The 21,286-nt window shown below is 52.9% G+C and overlaps 1 protein-coding gene across 1 annotated transcript in view; it reads left to right on the top strand.

Moving 5' to 3' along the window:
- The first annotated feature begins 5,366 nt into the window (after positions 1-5,366).
- Positions 5,367-21,286, top strand: part of LOC128821621 (uncharacterized) — a 291,087-nt gene continuing 275,167 nt past the window's right edge. The window contains exons 1-5 of the mRNA XM_054002816.1: positions 5,367-5,492; positions 7,104-7,235; positions 8,847-8,978; positions 10,591-10,722; positions 12,335-12,466. Coding sequence (XP_053858791.1) covers positions 7,104-7,235; positions 8,847-8,978; positions 10,591-10,722; positions 12,335-12,466 — 528 coding nt within the window. The 5' untranslated portion in view covers positions 5,367-5,492. The remainder of the gene's footprint in view (positions 5,493-7,103; positions 7,236-8,846; positions 8,979-10,590; positions 10,723-12,334; positions 12,467-21,286) is intronic.

The following is a 21,286-nucleotide window of genomic DNA, read 5'->3' as shown; positions in this document are numbered from 1 at the left end:
AGTGACTTAGAATGCCATTGCTAAGAATGCTGATGATTTCTCCTTCAAAGAGGTGGTTGTAGATGCCAGGAGAAAGGAGGTGCTAAACGATAGGTAACGGCCTGTCCCTCATGTTTCTCTCTTGCCACAGATGACAGAAGCAGCAGCAGTCTCTGCCCCGGCTCCCTCTACTCCTGGAGAAGAAGCCAAAGAGGAGCAAAAGGAGCAAGACGACCACGAGCCTGCAGCTGTGGTCACAGCAGAGCCTGATGCTTCCAAGAGAGTAAGTGCCAGTTGTGGGTGGTGCTGTCTTTAGTGCAAGGCAGAGCTGCAAGTTTCTGAGCAGCCAGCACTTGCTGTTGCTGGCTGAGGATGCTGAGTGCTGGAATCCCACAGGACGCGGCCATTTCCTGCAGGCAGGGACAGCTAGAAATTGGCCTTTGGCCTGTCACCTTGAGGCACCCAAGAGCTGGGGGCTGCGGCTCAGCTTCTGCCTGCTTGGCTCAGTGAAGCTCTGTCTCTGGGCTTCTGCAGGGCCGTGGCCAAGGGCACAGGTGCTCTTGCTGGAGGTCACAGGGCTTTCTTTAGTTGTTTTCCCTTTGTGCAAAGGTGTGTTTGGCTTGTGGAAGTGTTCTGCAGTTTTCTGGAGCAGTTCTTCGCCTATACAGTCTCTTTTGGCTTTTGATAAGCTGCAAGGAGATGATTGCGTTGTCCATGAAGCTGGGGCAGGCCATTCTTGTGGGGTGAGGCCAAAGGAAGCAAGTGCCTTGTAGGGAAGGCTTCTTGCCAGGCAAAAAGCAGAAGGGGCAAGTTGCTGTGGATGCGTTTTGGGATGAAGCCTGCAGCTTTGGAAATGGCATTAGTGGCTCGGGTGGGGGTGAAGCTGCAAGTCCTTGACTGCTGTCTTGTGTTGCTGAGAAGAGGAAGGACATCTTGGAATTGTGGCTGCTGTATTTGACGTCAAAGGGGCAAGTTTGTGGTGGGGGAGCTGCGTGGGCCCAAAGGACCCAGGGGTGCCGGTCAAGAGCAGCTGAAGGTGGGCCAGCGCGTGGCCAGGGAGCCAAGAAGGCCAAGGGCGTCCTGGCCCGTGTCAGCAAGAGTGGGGCAGCAGGAGCAGGGCAGGGAGCGTCCCCCTGGGCTGGGCAGCGCTGCGGCCACAGCTGGGAGTGCTGTGCCCAGTTGTGGGCCCCTGTGAGCTGAAAGTCCTTGAGGGGCTGGAGCGTGTGCAGAGGAGGACACGGGAGCTGGGGAAGGCTGTGGAGCGCAAGGCCAAGGAGGAGGTGCTGAGGGAGCTTTAGCCTGGACAACGGGAGGCTCGTCAGGGCCCTTCAGGCACACTTCCATAGATCCATAGAGGACAGCGCTCACCCCAAGGCCTGCTTCCCTGCCAAACATCCCCGCTCTGCATGCAAGGGCTTTAGCCACCTGAGCAGGTGACACTTCCAATTTGTGGTTTCTTGGCTTGCTAGGAGGAGAAGCCCTGCTGATTTTCTCTCTTCCCAGCAAGCAAAGATGCTTCTGCACAAGCTTTCCTGCCCTTTTCCTGCACCGAATGGGATTCTGATCCACTTGTAGTTTTCCATGTCTGCCGCAGCAATAGCAAAGGCCTTGCTGGCTATTTCCTACTTTTCCATTTCACAGCTTTCAAGAGCTAAAAGCTCCCTTGTGCAGAGGCACTGTGCCTTGCAGATAGCAGCCATGGAGGACTATCAAATTCCTAGGCAAACAGAGTTCTCTTGAATTAGCCCATTTTAATCTGGCCGGAGTGACTTAGAATGCCATTGCTAAGAATGCTGATGATTTCTCCTTCAAAGAGGTGGTTGTAGATGCCAGGAGAAAGGAGGTGCTAAACGATAGGTAACGGCCTGTCCCTCATGTTTCTCTCTTGCCACAGATGACAGAAGCAGCAGCACTCTCTGCCCCGGCTCCCTCTGCTCCTGGAGAAGAAGCCAAAGAGGAGCAAAAGGAGCAAGACGACCACGAGCCTGCAGCTGTGGTCACAGCAGAGCCTGATGCTTCCAAGAGAGTAAGTGCCAGTTGTGGGTGCTGCTGTCTTTAGTGCAAGGCAGAGCTGCAAGTTTCTGAGCAGCCAGCACTTGCTGTTGCTGGCTGAGGATGCTGAGTGCTGGACTCCCGCAGGACGTGGCCATTTCCTGCAGGCAGGGAGAGCTAGAAATTGGCCTTTGGCCTGTCACCTTGAGGCACCCAAGAGCTGGGGGCTGCGGCTCAGCTTCTGCCTGCTTGGCTCAGTGAAGCTCTGTCTCTGGGCTTCTGCAGGGCCGTGGCCAAGGGCACAGGTGCTCGTGCTGGAGGTCACAGGGCTTTCTTTAGTTGTTTTCCCTTTCTGCAAAGGTGTGTTTGGCTTGTGGAAGTGTTCTGCAGTTTTCTGCAGCAGTTCTTCACTTGTACACTCTCTTTTGGCTTTTGATAAGCTGCAAGGAGATGATTGCGTTGTCCATGAAGCTGGGGTAGGCCATTCTTGTGGGGTGAGGCCAAAGGAAGCAAGTGCCTTGTAGGGAAGGCTCCTTGCTAGGCAAAAAGCAGAAGGGGCAAGTTTCTTTGGTTGCGTTTTGGGATGAAGCCTGCAGCTTTGGAAATGACATTAGTGGCTCGGGTGGGGGTGAAGCTGCAAGTCCTTGACTGCTGTCTTGTGTTGCTGAGCAGAGGAAGGACATCTTGGAATTGTGGCTGCTGTATTTGACGTCAAAGGGGCAAGTTTGTGGTGGGGGAGCTGCGTGGGCCCAAAGGACCCAGGGGTGCCGGTCAAGAGCAGCTGAAGGTGGGCCAGCGCGTGGCCAGGGAGCCAAGAAGGCCAAGGGCGTCCTGGCCCGTGTCAGCAAGAGTGGGGCAGCAGGAGCAGGGCAGGGAGCGTCCCCCTGGGCTGGGCAGCGCTGCGGCCACAGCTGGGAGTGCTGTGCCCAGTTGTGGGCCCCTGTGAGCTGAAAGTCCTTGAGGGGCTGGAGCGTGTGCAGAGGAGGACACGGGAGCTGGGGAAGGCTGTGGAGCGCAAGGCCAAGGAGGAGGTGCTGAGGGAGCTTTAGCCTGGACAACGGGAGGCTCGTCAGGGCCCTTCAGGCACACTTCCATAGATCCATAGAGGACAGCGCTCACCCCAAGGCCTGCTTCCCTGCCAAACATCCCCGCTCTGCATGCAAGGGCTTTAGCCACCTGAGGAGGTGACACTTCCAATTTGTGGTTTCTTGGCTTGCTAGGAGGAGAAGCCCTGCTGATTTTCTCTCTTCCCAGCAAGCAAAGATGCTTCTGCACAAGCTTTCCTGCCCTTTTCCTGCACCGAATGGGATTCTGATCCACTTGTAGTTTTCCATGTCTGCCGCAGCAATAGCAAAGGCCTTGCTGGCTATTTCCTACTTTTCCATTTCACAGCTTTCAAGAGCTAAAAGCTCCCTTGTGCAGAGGCACTGTGCCTTGCAGATAGCAGCCATGGAGGACTATCAAATTCCTAGGCAAACAGAGTTCTCTTGAATTAGCCCATTTTAATCTGGCCGGAGTGACTTAGAATGCCATTGCTAAGAATGCTGATGATTTCTCCTTCAAAGAGGTGGTTGTAGATGCCAGGAGAAAGGAGGTGCTAAACCATAGGTAACGGCCTGTCCCTCATGTTTCTCTCTTGCCACAGATGACAGAAGCAGCAGCAGTCTCTGCCCCGGCTCCCTCTGCTCCTGGAGAAGAAGCCAAAGAGGAGCAAAAGGAGCAAGACGACCACGAGCCTGCAGCTGTGGTCACAGCAGAGCCTGATGCTTCCAAGAGAGTAAGTGCCAGTTGTGGGTGGTGCTGTCTTTAGTGCAAGGCAGAGCTGCAAGTTTCTGAGCAGCCAGCACTTGCTGTTGCTGGCTGAGGATGCTGAGTGCTGGACTCCCGCAGGACGTGGCCATTTCCTGCAGGCAGGGACAGCTAGAAATTGGCCTTTGGCCTGTCACCTTGAGGCACCCAAGAGCTGGGGGCTGCGGCTCAGCTTCTGCCTGCTTGGCTCAGTGAAGCTCTGTCTCTGGGCTTCTGCAGGGCCGTGGCCAAGGGCACAGGTGCTCGTGCTGGAGGTCACAGGGCTTTCTTTAGTTGTTTTCCCTTTCTGCAAAGGTGTGTTTGGCTTGTGGAAGTGTTCTGCAGTTTTCTGCAGCAGTTCTTCGCTTGTACAGTCTCTTTTGGCTTTTGATAAGCTGCAAGGAGATATTTGCGTTGTCCATGAAGCTGGGGCAGGCCATTCTTGTGGGGTGAGGCCAAAGGAAGCAAGTGCCTTGTAGGGAAGGCTTCTTGCCAGGCAAAAAGCAGAAGGGGCAAGTTGCTGTGGGTGCGTTTTGGGATGAAGCCTGCAGCTTTGGAAATGGCATTAGTGGCTCGGGTGGGGGTGAAGCTGCAAGTCCTTGACTGCTGTCTTGTGTTGCTGAGAAGAGGAAGGACATCTTGGAATTGTGGCTGCTGTATTTGACGTCAAAGGGGCAAGTTTGTGGTGGGGGAGCTGCGTGGGCCCAAAGGACCCAGGGGTGCCGGTCAAGAGCAGCTGAAGGTGGGCCAGCGCGTGGCCAGGGAGCCAAGAAGGCCAAGGGCGTCCTGGCCTGTGTCAGCAAGAGTGGGGCAGCAGGAGCAGGGCAGGGAGCGTCCCCCTGGGCTGGGCAGCGCTGCGGCCACAGCTGGGAGTGCTGTGCCCAGTTGTGGGCCCCTGTGAAGCAGAAAGTCCTTGAGGGGCTGGAGCGTGTGCAGAGGAGGACACGGGAGCTGGGGAAGGCTGTGGAGTGCAAGGCCAAGGAGGAGGTGCTGAGGGAGCTTTAGCCTGGACAACGGGAGGCTCGTCAGGGCCCTTCAGGCACACTTCCATAGATCCATAGAGGACAGCGCTCACCCCAAGGCCTGCTTCCCTGCCAAACATCCCCGCTCTGCATCCATGTGCTTTAGCCACCTGAGCAGGTGACACTTCCAATTTGTGGTTTCTTGGCTTGCTAGGAGGAGAAGCCCTGCTGATTTTCTCTCTTCCCAGCAAGCAAAGATGCTTCTGCACAAGCTTTCCTGCCCTTTTCCTGCACCGAATTGGATTCTGATCCACTTTTACTTTTCCATGTCTGCCGCAGCAATAGCAAAGGCCTTGCTGGCTATTTCCTACTTTTCCATTTCACAGCTTTCAAGAGCTAAAAGCTCCCTTGTGCAGAGGCACTGTGCCTTGCAGATAGCAGCCAGGGAGGACTATCAAATTCCTAGGCAAACAGAGTTCTCTTGAATTAGCCCATTTTAATCTGGCCGGAGTGACTTAGAATGCCATTGCTAAGAATGCTGATGATTTCTCCTTCAAAGAGGTGGTTGTAGATGCCAGGAGAAAGGAGGTGCTAAACCATAGGTAACGGCCTGTCCCTCATGTTTCTCTCTTGCCACAGATGACAGAAGCAGCAGCAGTCTCTGCCCCGGCTCCCTCTACTCCTGGAGAAGAAGCCAAAGAGGAGCAAAAGGAGCAAGACGACCACGAGCCTGCAGCTGTGGTCACAGCAGAGCCTGATGGTTCCAAGAGAGTAAGTGCCAGTTGTGGGTGGTGCTGTCTTTAGTGCAAGGCAGAGCTGCAAGTTTCTGAGCAGCCAGCACTTGCTGTTCCTGGCTGAGGATGCTGAGTGCTGGAATCCCACAGGACGCGGCCATTTCCTGCAGGCAGGGACAGCTAGAAATTGGCCTTTGGCCTGTCACCTTGAGGCACCCAAGAGCTGGGGGCTGCGGCTCAGCTTCTGCCTGCTTGGCTCAGTGAAGCTCTGTCTCTGGGCTTCTGCAGGGCTGTGGCCAAGGGCACAGGTGCTCGTGCTGGAGGTCACGGGGCTTTCTTTAGTTGTTTTCCCTTTGTGCAAAGGTGTGTTTGGCTTGTGGAAGTGTTCTGCAGTTTTCTGGAGCAGTTCTTCGCCTATACAGTCTCTTTTGGCTTTTGATAAGCTGCAAGGAGATGATTGCGTTGTCCATGAAGCTGGGGCAGGCCATTCTTGTGGGGTGAGGCCAAAGGAAGCAAGTGCCTTGTAGGGAAGGCTTCTTGCCAGGCAAAAAGCAGAAGGGGCAAGTTGCTGTGGATGCGTTTTGGGATGAAGCCTGCAGCTTTGGAAATGGCATTAGTGGCTCGGGTGGGGGTGAAGCTGCAAGTCCTTGACTGCTGTCTTGTGTTGCTGAGAAGAGGAAGGACATCTTGGAATTGTGGCTGCTGTATTTGACGTCAAAGGGGCAAGTTTGTGGTGGGGGAGCTGCGTGGGCCCAAAGGACCCAGGGGTGCCGGTCAAGAGCAGCTGAAGGTGGGCCAGCGCGTGGCCAGGGAGCCAAGAAGGCCAAGGGCGTCCTGGCCCGTGTCAGCAAGAGTGGGGCAGCAGGAGCAGGGCAGGGAGCGTCCCCCTGGGCTGGGCAGCGCTGCGGCCACAGCTGGGAGTGCTGTGCCCAGTTGTGGGCCCCTGTGAGCTGAAAGTCCTTGAGGGGCTGGAGCGTGTGCAGAGGAGGACACGGGAGCTGGGGAAGGCTGTGGAGCGCAAGGCCAAGGAGGAGGTGCTGAGGGAGCTTTAGCCTGGACAACGGGAGGCTCGTCAGGGCCCTTCAGGCACACTTCCATAGATCCATAGAGGACAGCGCTCACCCCAAGGCCTGCTTCCCTGCCAAACATCCCCGCTCTGCATGCAAGGGCTTTAGCCACCTGAGGAGGTGACACTTCCAATTTGTGGTTTCTTGGCTTGCTAGGAGGAGAAGCCCTGCTGATTTTCTCTCTTCCCAGCAAGCAAAGATGCTTCTGCACAAGCTTTCCTGCCCTTTTCCTGCACCGAATGGGATTCTGATCCACTTTTAGTTTTCCATGTCTGCCGCAGCAATAGCAAAGGCCTTGCTGGCTATTTCCTACTTTTCCATTTCACAGCTTTCAAGAGCTAAAAGCTCCCTTGTGCAGAGGCACTGTGCCTTGCAGATAGCAGCCATGGAGGACTATCAAATTCCTAGGCAAACAGAGTTCTCTTGAATTAGCCCATTTTAATCTGGCCGGAGTGACTTAGAATGCCATTGCTAAGAATGCTGATGATTTCTCCTTCAAAGAGGTGGTTGTAGATGCCAGGAGAAAGGAGGTGCTAAACGATAGGTAACGGCCTGTCCCTCATGTTTCTCTCTTGCCACAGATGACAGAAGCAGCAGCAGTCTCTGCCCCGGCTCCCTCTACTCCTGGAGAAGAAGCCAAAGAGGAGCAAAAGGAGCAAGACGACCACGAGCCTGCAGCTGTGGTCACAGCAGAGCCTGATGCTTCCAAGAGAGTAAGTGCCAGTTGTGGGTGGTGCTGTCTTTAGTGCAAGGCAGAGCTGCAAGTTTCTGAGCAGCCAGCACTTGCTGTTGCTGGCTGAGGATGCTGAGTGCTGGAATCCCACAGGACGCGGCCATTTCCTGCAGGCAGGGACAGCTAGAAATTGGCCTTTGGCCTGTCACCTTGAGGCACCCAAGAGCTGGGGGCTGCGGCTCAGCTTCTGCCTGCTTGGCTCAGTGAAGCTCTGTCTCTGGGCTTCTGCAGGGCCGTGGCCAAGGGCACAGGTGCTCTTGCTGGAGGTCACAGGGCTTTCTTTAGTTGTTTTCCCTTTGTGCAAAGGTGTGTTTGGCTTGTGGAAGTGTTCTGCAGTTTTCTGGAGCAGTTCTTCGCCTATACAGTCTCTTTTGGCTTTTGATAAGCTGCAAGGAGATGATTGCGTTGTCCATGAAGCTGGGGCAGGCCATTCTTGTGGGGTGAGGCCAAAGGAAGCAAGTGCCTTGTAGGGAAGGCTTCTTGCCAGGCAAAAAGCAGAAGGGGCAAGTTGCTGTGGATGCGTTTTGGGATGAAGCCTGCAGCTTTGGAAATGGCATTAGTGGCTCGGGTGGGGGTGAAGCTGCAAGTCCTTGACTGCTGTCTTGTGTTGCTGAGAAGAGGAAGGACATCTTGGAATTGTGGCTGCTGTATTTGACGTCAAAGGGGCAAGTTTGTGGTGGGGGAGCTGCGTGGGCCCAAAGGACCCAGGGGTGCCGGTCAAGAGCAGCTGAAGGTGGGCCAGCGCGTGGCCAGGGAGCCAAGAAGGCCAAGGGCGTCCTGGCCCGTGTCAGCAAGAGTGGGGCAGCAGGAGCAGGGCAGGGAGCGTCCCCCTGGGCTGGGCAGCGCTGCGGCCACAGCTGGGAGTGCTGTGCCCAGTTGTGGGCCCCTGTGAGCTGAAAGTCCTTGAGGGGCTGGAGCGTGTGCAGAGGAGGACACGGGAGCTGGGGAAGGCTGTGGAGCGCAAGGCCAAGGAGGAGGTGCTGAGGGAGCTTTAGCCTGGACAACGGGAGGCTCGTCAGGGCCCTTCAGGCACACTTCCATAGATCCATAGAGGACAGCGCTCACCCCAAGGCCTGCTTCCCTGCCAAACATCCCCGCTCTGCATGCAAGGGCTTTAGCCACCTGAGGAGGTGACACTTCCAATTTGTGGTTTCTTGGCTTGCTAGGAGGAGAAGCCCTGCTGATTTTCTCTCTTCCCAGCAAGCAAAGATGCTTCTGCACAAGCTTTCCTGCCCTTTTCCTGCACCGAATGGGATTCTGATCCACTTTTACTTTTCCATGTCTGCCGCAGCAATAGCAAAGGCCTTGCTGGCTATTTCCTACTTTTCCATTTCACAGCTTTCAAGAGCTAAAAGCTCCCTTGTGCAGAGGCACTGTGCCTTGCAGATAGCAGCCAGGGAGGACTATAAAATTCCTAGGCAAACAGAGTTCTCTTGAATTAGCCCATTTTAATCTGGCCGGAGTGACTTAGAATGCCATTGCTAAGAATGCTGATGATTTCTCCTTCAAAGAGGTGGTTGTAGATGCCAGGAGAAAGGAGGTGCTAAACGATAGGTAACGGCCTGTCCCTCATGTTTCTCTCTTGCCACAGATGACAGAAGCAGCAGCAGTCTCTGCCCCGGCTCCCTCTGCTCCTGGAGAAGAAGCCAAAGAGGAGCAAAAGGAGCAAGACGACCACGAGCCTGCAGCTGTGGTCACAGCAGAGCCTGATGGTTCCAAGAGAGTAAGTGCCAGTTGTGGGTGGTGCTGTCTTTAGTGCAAGGCAGAGCTGCAAGTTTCTGAGCAGCCAGCACTTGCTGTTGCTGGCTGAGGATGCTGAGTGCTGGACTCCCGCAGGACGCGGCCATTTCCTGCAGGCAGGGAGAGCTAGAAATTGGCCTTTGGCCTGTCACCTTGAGGCACCCAAGAGCTGGGGGCTGCGGCTCAGCTTCTGCCTGCTTGGCTCAGTGAAGCTCTGTCTCTGGGCTTCTGCAGGGCCGTGGCCAAGGGCACAGGTGCTCGTGCTGGAGGTCACAGGGCTTTCTTTAGTTGTTTTCCCTTTCTGCAAAGGTGTGTTTGGCTTGTGGAAGTGTTCTGCAGTTTTCTGCAGCAGTTCTTCACTTGTACACTCTCTTTTGGCTTTTGATAAGCTGCAAGGAGATGATTGCGTTGTCCATGAAGCTGGGGTAGGCCATTCTTGTGGGGTGAGGCCAAAGGAAGCAAGTGCCTTGTAGGGAAGGCTCCTTGCTAGGCAAAAAGCAGAAGGGGCAAGTTTCTTTGGTTGCGTTTTGGGATGAAGCCTGCAGCTTTGGAAATGGCATTAGTGGCTCGGGTGGGGGTGAAGCTGCAAGTCCTTGACTGCTGTCTTGTGTTGCTGAGCAGAGGAAGGACATCTTGGAATTGTGGCTGCTGTCTTTGAAGTCAAAGGGGCAAGTTTGTGGTGGGGGAGCTGCGTGGGCCCAAAGGACCCAGGGGTGCCGGTCAAGAGCAGCTGAAGGTGGGCCAGCGCGTGGCCAGGGAGCCAGGAAGGCCAAGGGCGTCCTGGCCTGTGTCAGCAAGAGTGGGGCAGCAGGAGCAGGGCAGGGAGCGTCCCCCTGGGCTGGGCAGCGCTGCAGCCACAGCTGGGAGTGCTGTGCCCAGTTGTGGGCCCCTGTGAAGCAGAAAGTCCTTGAGGGGCTGGAGCGTGTGCAGAGGAGGACACAGGAGCTGGGGAAGGCTGTGGAGCGCAAGGCCAAGGAGGAGGTGCTGAGGGAGCTTTAGCCTGGACAACGGGAGGCTCGTCAGGGCCCTTCAGGCACACTTCCATAGATCCATAGAGGACAGCGCTCACCCCAAGGCCTGCTTCCCTGCCAAACATCCCCGCTCTGCATCCATGTGCTTTAGCCACCTGAGGAGGTGACACTTCCAATTTGTGGTTTCTTGGCTTGCTAGGAGGAGAAGCCCTGCTCATTTTCTCTCTTCCCAGCAAGCAAAGATGCTTCTGCACAAGCTTTCTTGCCCTTTTCCTGCACCGAATGGGATTCTGATCCACTTTTAGTTTTCCATGTCTGCCGCAGCAATAGCAAAGGCCTTGCTGGCTATTTCCTACTTTTCCATTTCACAGCTTTCAAGAGCTAAAAGCTCCCTTGTGCAGAGGCACTGTGCCTTGCAGATAGCAGCCAGGGAGGACTATCACATTCCTAGGCAAACAGAGTTCTCTTGAATTAGCCCATTTTAATGTGGCCAGAGTGACTTAGAATGCCATTGCTAAGAATGATGATGATTTCTCCTTCAAAGAGGTGGTTGTAGATGCGAGGAGAAAGGAGGTTCTAAACCATAGGTAACGGCCTGTCCCTCATGTTTCTCTCTTGCCACAGATGACAGAAGCAGCAGCAGTCTCTGCCCCGGTTCCCTCTGCTCCTGGAGAAGAAGCCAAAGAGGAGCAAAAGGAGCAAGACGACCACGAGCCTGCAGCTGTGGTCAGAGCAGAGCCTGATGCTTCCAAGAGAGTAAGTGCCAGTTGTGGGTGGTGCTGTCTTTAGTGCAAGGCAGAGCTGCAAGTTTCTGAGCAGCCAGCACTTGCTGTTGCTGGCTGAGGATGCTGAGTGCTGGACTCCTGCAGGACGCGGCCATTTCCTGCAGGCAGGGACAGCTAGAAATTGGCCTTTGGCCTGTCACCTTGAGGCACCCAAGACCTGGGGGCTGCGGCTCAGCTTCTGCCTGCTTGGCTCAGTGAAGCTCTGTCTCTGGGCTTCTGCAGGGCTGTGGCCAAGGGCACAGGTGCTCGTGCTGGAGGTCACAGGGCTTTCTTTAGTTGTTTTCCCTTTCTGCAAAGGTGTGTTTGGCTTGTGGAAGTGTTCTGCAGTTTTCTGCAGCAGTTCTTCACTTGTACACTCTCTTTTGGCTTTTGATAAGCGGCAAGGAGATGATTGCGTTGTCCATGAAGCTGGGGTAGGCCATTCTTGTGGGGTGAGGCCAAAGGAAGCAAGTGCCTTGTAGGGAAGGCTTCTTGCCAGGGAAAAAGCTGAAGGGGCAAGTTTCTTTGGTTGCGTTTTGGGATGAAGCCTGCAGCTTTGGAAATGGCATTAGTGGCTCGGGTGGGGGTGAAGCTGCAAGTCCTTGACTGCTGTCTTGTGTTGCTGAGCAGAGGAAGGACATCTTGGAATTGTGGCTGCTGCCTTTGAAGTCAAAGGGGCAAGTTTGTGGTGGGGGAGCTGCGTGGGCCCAAAGGACCCAGGGGTGCCGGTCAAGAGCAGCTGAAGGTGGGCCAGCGCGTGGCCAGGGAGCCAAGAAGGCCAAGGGCGTCCTGGCCTGTGTCAGCAAGAGTGGGGCAGCAGGAGCAGGGCAGGGAGCGTCCCCCTGGGCTGGGCAGCGCTGCGGCCACAGCTGGGAGTGCTGTGCCCAGTTGTGGGCCCCTGTGAAGCAGAAAGTCCTTGAGGGGCTGGAGCGTGTGCAGAGGAGGACACGGGAGCTGGGGAAGGCTGTGGAGTGCAAGGCCAAGGAGGAGGTGCTGAGGGAGCTTTAGCCTGGACAACGGGAGGCTCGTCAGGGCCCTTCAGGCACACTTCCATAGATCCATAGAGGACAGCGCTCACCCCAAGGCCTGCTTCCCTGCCAAACATCCCCGTTCTGCATCCAAGTGCTTTAGCCACCTGAGCAGGTGACACTTCCAATTTGTGGTTTCTTGGCTTGCTTGGAGGAGAAGCCCTGCTGATTTTCTCTTTTCCCAGCAAGCAAAGATGCTTCTGCACAAGCTTTCCTGCCCTTTTCCTGCACTGGATGGGATTCTGATCCACTTTTACTTTTCCATGTCTGCCGCAGCAATAGCAAAGGCCTTGCTGGCTATTTCCTACTTTTCCATTTCACAGCTTTCAAGAGCTAAAAGCTCCCTTGTGCAGAGGCACTGTGCCTTGCAGATAGCAGCCAGGGAGGACTATCACATTCCTAGGCAAACAGAGTTCTCTTGAATTAGCCCATTTTAATGTGGCCAGAGTGACTTAGAATGCCATTGCTAAGAATGCTGATGATTTCTCCTTCAAAGAGGTGGTTGTAGATGCGAGGAGAAAGGAGGTTCTAAACCATAGGTAACAGCCTGTCCCTCATGTTTCTCTCTTGCCACAGATGACAGAAGCAGCAGCAGTCTCTGCCCCGGTTCCCTCTGCTCCTGGAGAAGAAGCCAAAGAGGAGCAAAAGGAGCAAGACGACCACAAGCCTGCAGCTGTGGTTACAGCAGAGCCTGATGGTTCCAAGAGAGTAAGTGCCAGTTGTGGGTGCTGCTGTCTTTAGTGCAAGGCAGAGCTGCAAGTTTCTGAGCAGCCAGCACTTGCTGTTGCTGGCTGAGGATGCTGAGTGCTGGACTCCTGCAGGACGCGGCCATTTCCTGCAGGCAGGGAGAGCTAGAAATTGGCCTTTGGCCTGTCACCTTGAGGCACCCAAGAGCTGGGGGCTGCGGCTCAGCTTCTGCCTGCTTGGCTCAGTGAAGCTCTGTCTCTGGGCTTCTGCAGGGCCGTGGCCAAGGGCACAGGTGCTCGTGCTGGAGGTCACGGGGCTTTCTTTAGTTGTTTTCCCTTTGTGCAAAGGTGTGTTTGGCTTGTGGAAGTGTTCTGCAGTTTTCTGCAGCAGTTCTTCACTTGTACACTCTCTTTTGGCTTTTGATAAGCTGCAAGGAGATGATTGCGTTGTCCATGAAGCTGGGGTAGGCCATTCTTGTGGGGTGAGGCCAAAGGAAGCAAGTGCCTCGTAGGGAAGGCTTCTTGCTAGGCAAAAAGCAGAAGGGGCAAGTTTCTGTGGTTGCGTTTTGGGATGAAGCCTGCAGCTTTGGAAATGGCATTAGTGGCTCGGGTGGGGGTGAAGCTGCAAGTCCTTGACTGCTGTCTTGTGTTGCTGAGCAGAGGAAGGACATCTTGGAATTGTGGCTGCTGCCTTTGAAGTCAAAGGGGCAAGTTTGTGGTGGGGGAGCTGCGTGGGCCCAAAGGACCCAGGGGTGCCGGTCAAGAGCAGCTGAAGGTGGGCCAGCGCGTGGCCAGGGAGCCAGGAAGGCCAAGGGTGTCCTGGCCTGTGTCAGCAAGAGTGGGGCAGCAGGAGCAGGGCAGGGAGCGTCCCCCTGGGCTGGGCAGCGCTGCGGCCACAGCTGGGAGTGCTGTGCCCAGTTGTGGGCCCCTGTGAAGCAGAAAGTCCTTGAGGGGCTGGAGCGTGTGCAGAGGAGGACACGGGAGCTGGGGAAGGCTGTGGAGCGCAAGGCCAAGGAGGAGGTGCTGAGGGAGCTTTAGCCTGGACAACGGGAGGCTCGTCAGTGACCTCCAGGCAGAGTTCCATAAATCCCTGCAAGATAGTGCTCACTACAAATGCTATTTCTTCTACAAATACCATCTCACTGCATCCAGGTGTTTTTGACACTTCATTTGGTGACTCTTTCATATTGTGGTTTCTTCCTTTGTTAGGAGGAGAATTCCTGTTCAGTTTCTCATTTCTCAGTAAGGCAGGGCTATTTTCCTCAAACTTTTCTGCCCTTTTCCAGCACTTGTTGAGATGCTGCTTGCATTTTCTTTTGTAAGGTGATGTTTTTGGAGGATGCAGTATTTTTGCATGGGAACACATTTTTTGGGGCAGCGAGCTTGGTGCAGAAGGAGCTGTTCTGGTGCCAGGCCCGTCAACAGGGCCTTGCAGTTCGCATTCATATTGACAGTACCTCTGCCTTTTTGCAGCCCAGGGAATCAGTAAATGTGGTGTTTGGGAATTGAGCAGGAAATCAGTGGTCTTGCATTCCAGCTTGTCCTCAGAGATCAGAGGAGCTGGAAGGGGCTGGGCTTTATTTCTGATTACAGCCCCTTTAGCACTCTCAGTGTAGTCAAGTCCAAGAGAAGCACTTGGCCGAGCACAGATGCTGCAAGAGTGCCATTCCCAGTGCAATGCTCTGCATCTGATTGCATTCCATAAGGACCTAAGTGCTCCAGATTCCCTGGGAGTGTGGTTTATTGAAGCAACAGGAGAGCAATCTCAGGATTGCTGCTGATCAGGGCAATGGCTACCAAGTGTGTGTAGCAACAGAAACGATAGGAAAGAGAGATTATAAGAGTGAGTACTATATTTCTATCTATCTATCTATCTATCTATCTATCTATCTATCTATCTGTCATTTGCATAATTGAATCTTCTTGTCTCTGGTCCAAAGCAGTTGGAGGTGCAAAGTTCACCTAAAGCATCCCTTTCAGGAGAGGATTAGAGACACGTTCTGTTGACTGATTCTGAGCAGGCAGAGCTGTTTCCCCCTCCAGATATGGTGTTTTTTTTCCCCTCAGAGCTGTTTTCCTCCTCCAGCCTCTTCGTCCTGAGGCCCCCAGTTAATTCTTTAATTTTCTGCCTGTCCCAGAGAGGTGGAAGAATTCCATGTTTTAGGTGGTGAAGAGAACATGAACTCCAGAAGTGTCTCTCATAAAGGGTGAGCTCACCCAGGAAGCCACCTGCAGAGGCAGGATGGAGCTGTGGGACTGGGCTGGATGTCAGTCACTACTGAAAGACAAACAGGACATGGCAGGAGCAGAGGGAGGCCCTCACCAGATCCCTGAGAAATGCCACACCTTCCCTGTCAGCTGCCTGAGAGGCTGTTGGAGCTTCAGCCCCAGATGGCCCCTGATTGTAGTGCCAGGGTCACTTTGGAATCTGTGCCTCCCCACGGGCAGAGAATGACCCAGGAGAGCAGCAGCACAGTGCTCTGGGAACGTGTGAGCCCATCAGTCCTTGAGTCTTGGCCCACAAATGTCCTATGGAAAGTTGAAACCCATCTTCTCTTGCTTTCTGTGCAGATCCTTCCAGAGAAAGAGCAGGAGCAGATTGCATTATCAGAGATGCCATGCCAGACTCAGGGAGAGCTGAGAGCCCGAGAGCAGGAAGAGCAGCTCAGGCAGCAGGTGGAAGAGCCACAGGAGAATGGCCAGGTAAGCCTGACTCGCCAGGTGTCAGGGAAAGGGCAGGAAGAAGGGCATAAAACAGAGCTCTTGGGAGTGAGGAGGCCAGGAGTCCCAGAGGCACTGAAAGCACAGAGCCTTGGAATCTGCAGAGATCAGCACTGGGACAAGAGGGTTCCATTGGAAGCAGGTGTGGGTAGGGAAGCAGAAAGAAGTGGCTGAATAAATGTGATTTTGAGGCTGCAAGAGGAAAAAGCTGAGCCTTATGGCAGCTCCCAGTCACTTGCTCTGCATTTGTGTGTACAGAGCATCAAGGCAGAGCCACAAGCAGAGCAGCCCGAAGCTCAGAGTGCCATCACAGAAGTGAAGAAGAGGAACCAGGAAGAGACAAGAAGAATTCAAGAGGAGATGAATCTCCATCAGCAGAGGGGCGATCAACAAAACCAGGTGAGTGAAAGAGTGGCAGCCACTCCACTCATGAAAGATCCTCTCTCTCGTATTTTACAGAACTTGAAGGAACAGCTGGACACAGACTTTCAGAAAGCTCACGCTAAGATCAAGGCAAGGGAGAAGAGGCAGGAGGAAGAAATTAAAATCATCAGAGAAAAACTTAATCCCCTCCCTCAGGCTCTACAAAAGCAAGTGAGTGAAAGAGGGATAGCCACGGCAGTCACCAAACTGGTGGTTTCTGCCCTTCTGGCCTTCCCAGTGCAGAGCAGCAGGGAGCGGGGTGATGCCTCTGAGTGCCATCCTGCTCTAGTGTGTATCACAGTCACTCGGAAGGACATTTCCTGGTGTCCTGAATCTCAGCTGCTGCCCTGGACAGTGGGACTTGTCCTTTGGCCTTTTGGCCAGCAGTCATCCAAATTGATTCCTGCTGGCCTGTTCCTGCTCTCCTTGTTTCTTGAGGTGTTTTTACAGGGGAAGATGGTGACCCAGATGGAGGATTGAAACAAGCTGTCTGTATCCCTTGTAAATCTGTTCTTTCCTCACAGTCAGTGACTCTTGACTGACAGGGACAAGCTGTAGTCTCTGACTGCTTTGTTCTGTTTGACTCGAGGTGCAAGTGTTGACATCTCACCGGGCAGCCGGCAAAGACTTCCGGCAAATGAGTGGCAATGAAGAGCCCCGAGGCTGGCGTGAGGCACAGGAACTGTCCCCACCAAAGGTGCTACGGGTTGGGCATGACCTGAAGATGGTGCAGGAAAAGAGGACACATTGGGGGGAGGCCAAACACTTGAACAAGGAGCTGCAAGTGTGTCTGAAGCCCTTGGAGGGGGAAAGGAATCCTTGAGAGGAAGTAGAATGGTCATTGTGGCAGTGATCCTTCAGAAAATCCATGAAAATGGACCATGAATCTGGCCATCCACTCGAGTAGAACTAGCCTTTGGTTTTGACCCATCCAGTCTGAGAAGTGGACATCAGAAAAAACCCACTTAAGAGCCCTGCATGTTGCTGACAGCACCTTCCTAAGGGCTTGCATTTGAAATGGAATCTCAGGCTAATCTCTGCCAGCCACCTTTCTGACATAAACTCATTTCTTGTCTCAGATCTACAAGGGCTTTGTCACCAAACCTGCTGCAGCCTTTGCTCTCCAACCTGAGAAGCGGAGCCGGGGCGGTTTGTTCATCTCCAGTGCTGACCCAGCTGCTGCTCAGCAACAGGAGATCAAGGATGACTCCCTGGAGCTACTGAGTACGTCTGCTGTATTTCTTGTCTGAGGGACAGTCTATTGTGTGCAGGTGCCAGCATAGCTGTACCAAATGTTTTTCCTGAGTTTGGTGTCCCAGGGACATTTAGAGACATTTCCCCACAGGAACTGCTGTAGAAAAGCAGTCTCTGTGCTGGCCACCTGTGCCGCAGAGCTGTCTGCCTGGTTGTTGTTGTTACCCAGCCAACCACAAAGGGTTCAAAACTCCAGGCTCTGGGTCTGCCTTTTGAATCTCCTGGAAGCTGGGATCTCTGCTTTAAAGTGAGCATCTTGCATTTTGTTTCCCTCAGGGAAAATAGTGAACATGGAAAATCCTGTGATGAAATACACGGAACTGGAATATATTGGCAGAGGGTGAGTCCAACCACAGTTACTTCTACATAACCATGGGCCAGGTGTTTTTCTGGTGGAATATCTATGCAGTGTGAAGTCAGAACAGCTGCAAACAGACATCTATCCCCATGTTCAGACACTGGGGATAGATTGTCCCATCTCTCAGTGCTGCTCCGAATTCGTGAGTGTGCCCAGAAGGCATTGGCAGAGACACCTCCATGCTGCCAAGTTCTTGCCTGCAGCAAGGAACAGGACCTGGAAGATCTCCTTGTCTCACAAGTGTGGGACAGTTCTGTGTTAATTTCCTGAGCATTTTTGTATATCTCCAAATCATACAGCCACACTAATAAAAGGGGAAGAAACGTGCTTGCCTGAAAGAGCAACCTACTCCCTGATAGCTGTCAGATAACAGTTCTCAGGAACATTTCTTTCCAAAAGATTGCTGAAGGAAATACTCCATGGTCAGGATAAAAACTGCACAGTTTAGAACCTGAAACCCAAGGTGAAAGAAGGAGCTCTCCTTAGGAGCTGAGGCAGTAAACAGCAACACTTCAGGGACAGGCCCAGTGCCCATGCACTTGAGAGGAAAATGCATCATCTGCCTTTGGGCAGAGCCGCCTGCATCCGGCAGGTTTTAGGCATTTGCAGCAGAGATCTCCTCTGTGGACTGGCTTTCACTGCAAGATCTAAATGTCTTCTCCTTTCTTTGCTGCTTTTTTGTTTCTAGGACTTTTGGAGATGTTTGCAGAGCACTTGACAATGCCACAGGAGGGCAGGTAAATGTCAACATCTCCCGCAGGTCCTCTGGTGTGAGCAGCTGTGGCTGGAGCTTTGAGTAGAGCTGTGCTGAAAAGGCACAAGAAGCACAGACTGCTACCAGCCTGCAAAATACATTTGGGACAGTCTTTGTCCTTCTCAGCTGCCAGAAGGAAGGCAAGGAGGGCAGCAGTTCCTTTCAGAGAAGGATGTGCTCATTCGCTCTCCATTGCTAAAACAAAGGTGGTGCCTTTGAGCATCTCACTGCTCTTTGGGGCTACGGCTTCAGAGTCCTGAATTCTCACTTCTGGCTGCCAGGAAATGCATCTGAAAGTTACTGGTAGTTCCTTAGCCACCTGCAGTGCTGCACTGGGGAACTGCACGTAGGGAGAGATCTGCACGGTGTCCCTAAAAGCCCTAAGCCCTGCCCATAGCCCGAGATGTATCCACAGAGTATTAAGGCAGGGATTACTTCTTCTGAATCCCATACAAAGCAGCAGGGAGTGTGCTCAGAGCTTTGTGGGTGATAGTTGAGACACCAGAGTTACCAAGTGGACAAGGCAAAACCTCAGTGGCCACGTGTCCTGTAAGTGGCCTCCAAGGGAGCAGAGAAATGGACTGTTGCAATGTCAGTTCCTAATTACTGCAATGCCCAATCACAAGGCAGTTTGGCACAGCTCGGCTGTGGCATTGCAAAATCACTCGCTCCATGTGCCTTGTGGTCTTGTGCCGCCAACTTCTCAAGTTACTCATTTTCAATGTCATTTTAGGTGGCCATAAAGAAAATAAATCTCCAAGGACCGAGGAAGAAGGAACTAAAAGTCAATGAATTCATGCTCATGAAGACAAATAAGAATCCCAACTTGGTCAACTATTTAGACAGGTGAGTTGTTGTGAATGTTTGTTTACATATTGCAAACATGCATGGTAAAATTCCACTTTGTTCACTGGCAGAAAATAGAGCTGTAATTATTGGTTAATTATTATTGCTCTGCTCATCTCCAGTGGATGGGAAGAGAGTGCATCTTGTCTGCATGAGTCTTCCCTGGTACACAGAGTTTGAAAATTATTCAAAAACCTGCATCACTCATATCTTACTAAATCAATAGCCTGTAAGTTCACAGCCACCACATTGTTTTGGGGATTGATTTTTTTTCAAGGGTCCTCTTACATCCAGATAAACTAACATGGATTTCCCTTGGATTGTGTCCCCTCTTTTCCATTACTTTGCATGCCAGGAAGACTAGTTGCTTATTTCCAGAAACACGCAGTTTGACAGGTTTTTGATCTGTTCCTAACCTGCAGTTTTTACTTGCTGGCAATTGAAGACATCTCCTTTTTTCACAGCTGTGCCTTTCTTCTTGAGACAGATTGTAAACAATGCACAGCCTAGAGGGAATGTCTATTCCTTTTATTCTGTCCTTGTCACAAAGGGACTTGGAAACAAGAATCAATCAAGAAAACAACCTAGCCATGCATGTTTATCTCCATGCTCTTGTTTCCTTCTTTCAGCTACCTTGTGGATGGGCAGCTCTGGCTGGTCATGGAGTACATGGACGGAGGCACTCTGAGCAATGTCATCAGCGAGACCCACCTGTCTGAAGACGAGATGGCAGCCATCAGTCGGGAGGTCAGCAATCCCACCTGTGCTGCCCAGGGCTTGGGCAGGATTGTCTGGGAAACAGGGCTCCGACCTGGAGTGATTTCATGTGCCAAGCTTTGTTTCTGTGTTGCTGGTATGCTATGGGCAAGCAAAAGCATCTCAAGTGAAATGCCTGCCAGTGCCCCTGCACTCACAGTACTCAGTTCTTGTACTCATATCTCCTACTGTTGTATTCTCACTGTCCCTTGTATCTGTATTTGCTGCTCTCCACCTTCCCTCCCTAAACTTTTATCTCCAGCCTGTCTGCACTGCATTCCTTGCCTGTAAAAGCAAAGGTGCTGGTGGCAGCATTTGAAATGATCAGCAAAGAAAAAAGACTCATTTCTCACAGTCCTCAACTGAAAAGGACACTAGTGCAGCCAAAATGCTCTTTGCTTCAGGAAGGTGACTGTTGTGATACTTTAAGCCTGTGCTGAGGCCAGCAACAAAACCTTTGTCATGCAGCCTCCCACCCAAAGTGATCCACTTCACACCAAAGGGAGGGACTTTTTCTTCCTTGGCAAAACCCCTCACTTGTCCTCTGCATGGAGAAAGCACATCCACAGCAGCAGCAGTCATCCTGGCTGGTTTGCAGGGGACAGTCTACAACAACAGCAGCTGCTGTTGCTCTTTCAAAAGCTGACATGCCTTTCCTCAGAAAGATCCTGCTCTGCAAGTGGTGGAGCAGCAAGCTCTTCCTCGCAATGGCACTCTGTTCTGCCATTACTCACCATTCCCCTGCAGAGGAAATCTTTTAGAGCTCTTTCCTTTCTTGTGTAATGAAATGACATCACTAATTTTTGCCCTCCTGTTTCTGTTTTCTCTCTCAGTGCCTGCAAGGCCTGGATTTTCTTCACTCGAACCATGTGATCCACCGAGATGTGAAGAGCAGCAACATCCTTCTCAGAACCGACGGCTCTGTCAAGCTGGGTCAGTGTATTCTTGGTCAGGTGCAGCATTCCAGGGATGTGGGCTGTGGGGCTGCTTTGAGTGACTGCCAGCTCCCCAAAAATGGTGCTGGTGGCAGTGCAGGGCCCCCCACTGGGAGCTGATGACACAGTTGCAATGTGCACAGAGGTATAAGGAACCACAAGAATTCAATAGTGGCATTGCTCTGTGTGTGTCTCTTCCAGAGGGAGGGAGCTACAATGTAAAGCTTCAGGGGAATGAAGGCCACTGCTGTGAGCAGCCTTAAAACACCTGGGTTTTTTTGGAAGTGGTCAATACCATACTTCCTTGGCTAAAGCCCCAAGGAAACCAAGCGTGGACAGTTCTCCAGGAGACTCAACAGCACATTCTTAGACTGAGAGTGGGGAATTCTTTTGCTTGATTTCCTAACTTGAGCTGACTTTCATGGTATGTTTTTTTCTCCACAGCTGACTCTGGCCTCTTTGTTCAGCTCACCCCTGAGCAGAGTCGACGGAGCTCAGTGGCCAGCACTTCTGGGTGGATGGCGCCTGAAGTGGTGACAGGTCAACCATGTGGCCCCAAAGTGGACATATGGTCTCTTGGAATCGTGGGCATCGAAATGGTGGAACGAGAAGTTCCTTACCAGTATGAAACTCCTGTTTCGGTAAGGTGCAAATACTCACTGATCCTGCTTGTCTTTCTCACCTGTCCCATGGTCAGTGTGCCATTGGACAAAATCCCATTGCCATCTGCTGGCACCACTTCCACCAAGGTCCCCTTCTGAAAATGTCCCTGCAGCACATCAGCATCTGCTGTCG

This window comes from Vidua macroura, chromosome Z, assembly GCF_024509145.1.
Source record: "Vidua macroura isolate BioBank_ID:100142 chromosome Z, ASM2450914v1, whole genome shotgun sequence".
Lineage (NCBI taxonomy): Eukaryota > Metazoa > Chordata > Aves > Passeriformes > Viduidae > Vidua > Vidua macroura.
The sequence above is the reverse complement of the archived record's forward strand: the minus strand, read 5'-3'. Positions and strand labels throughout refer to the sequence as shown.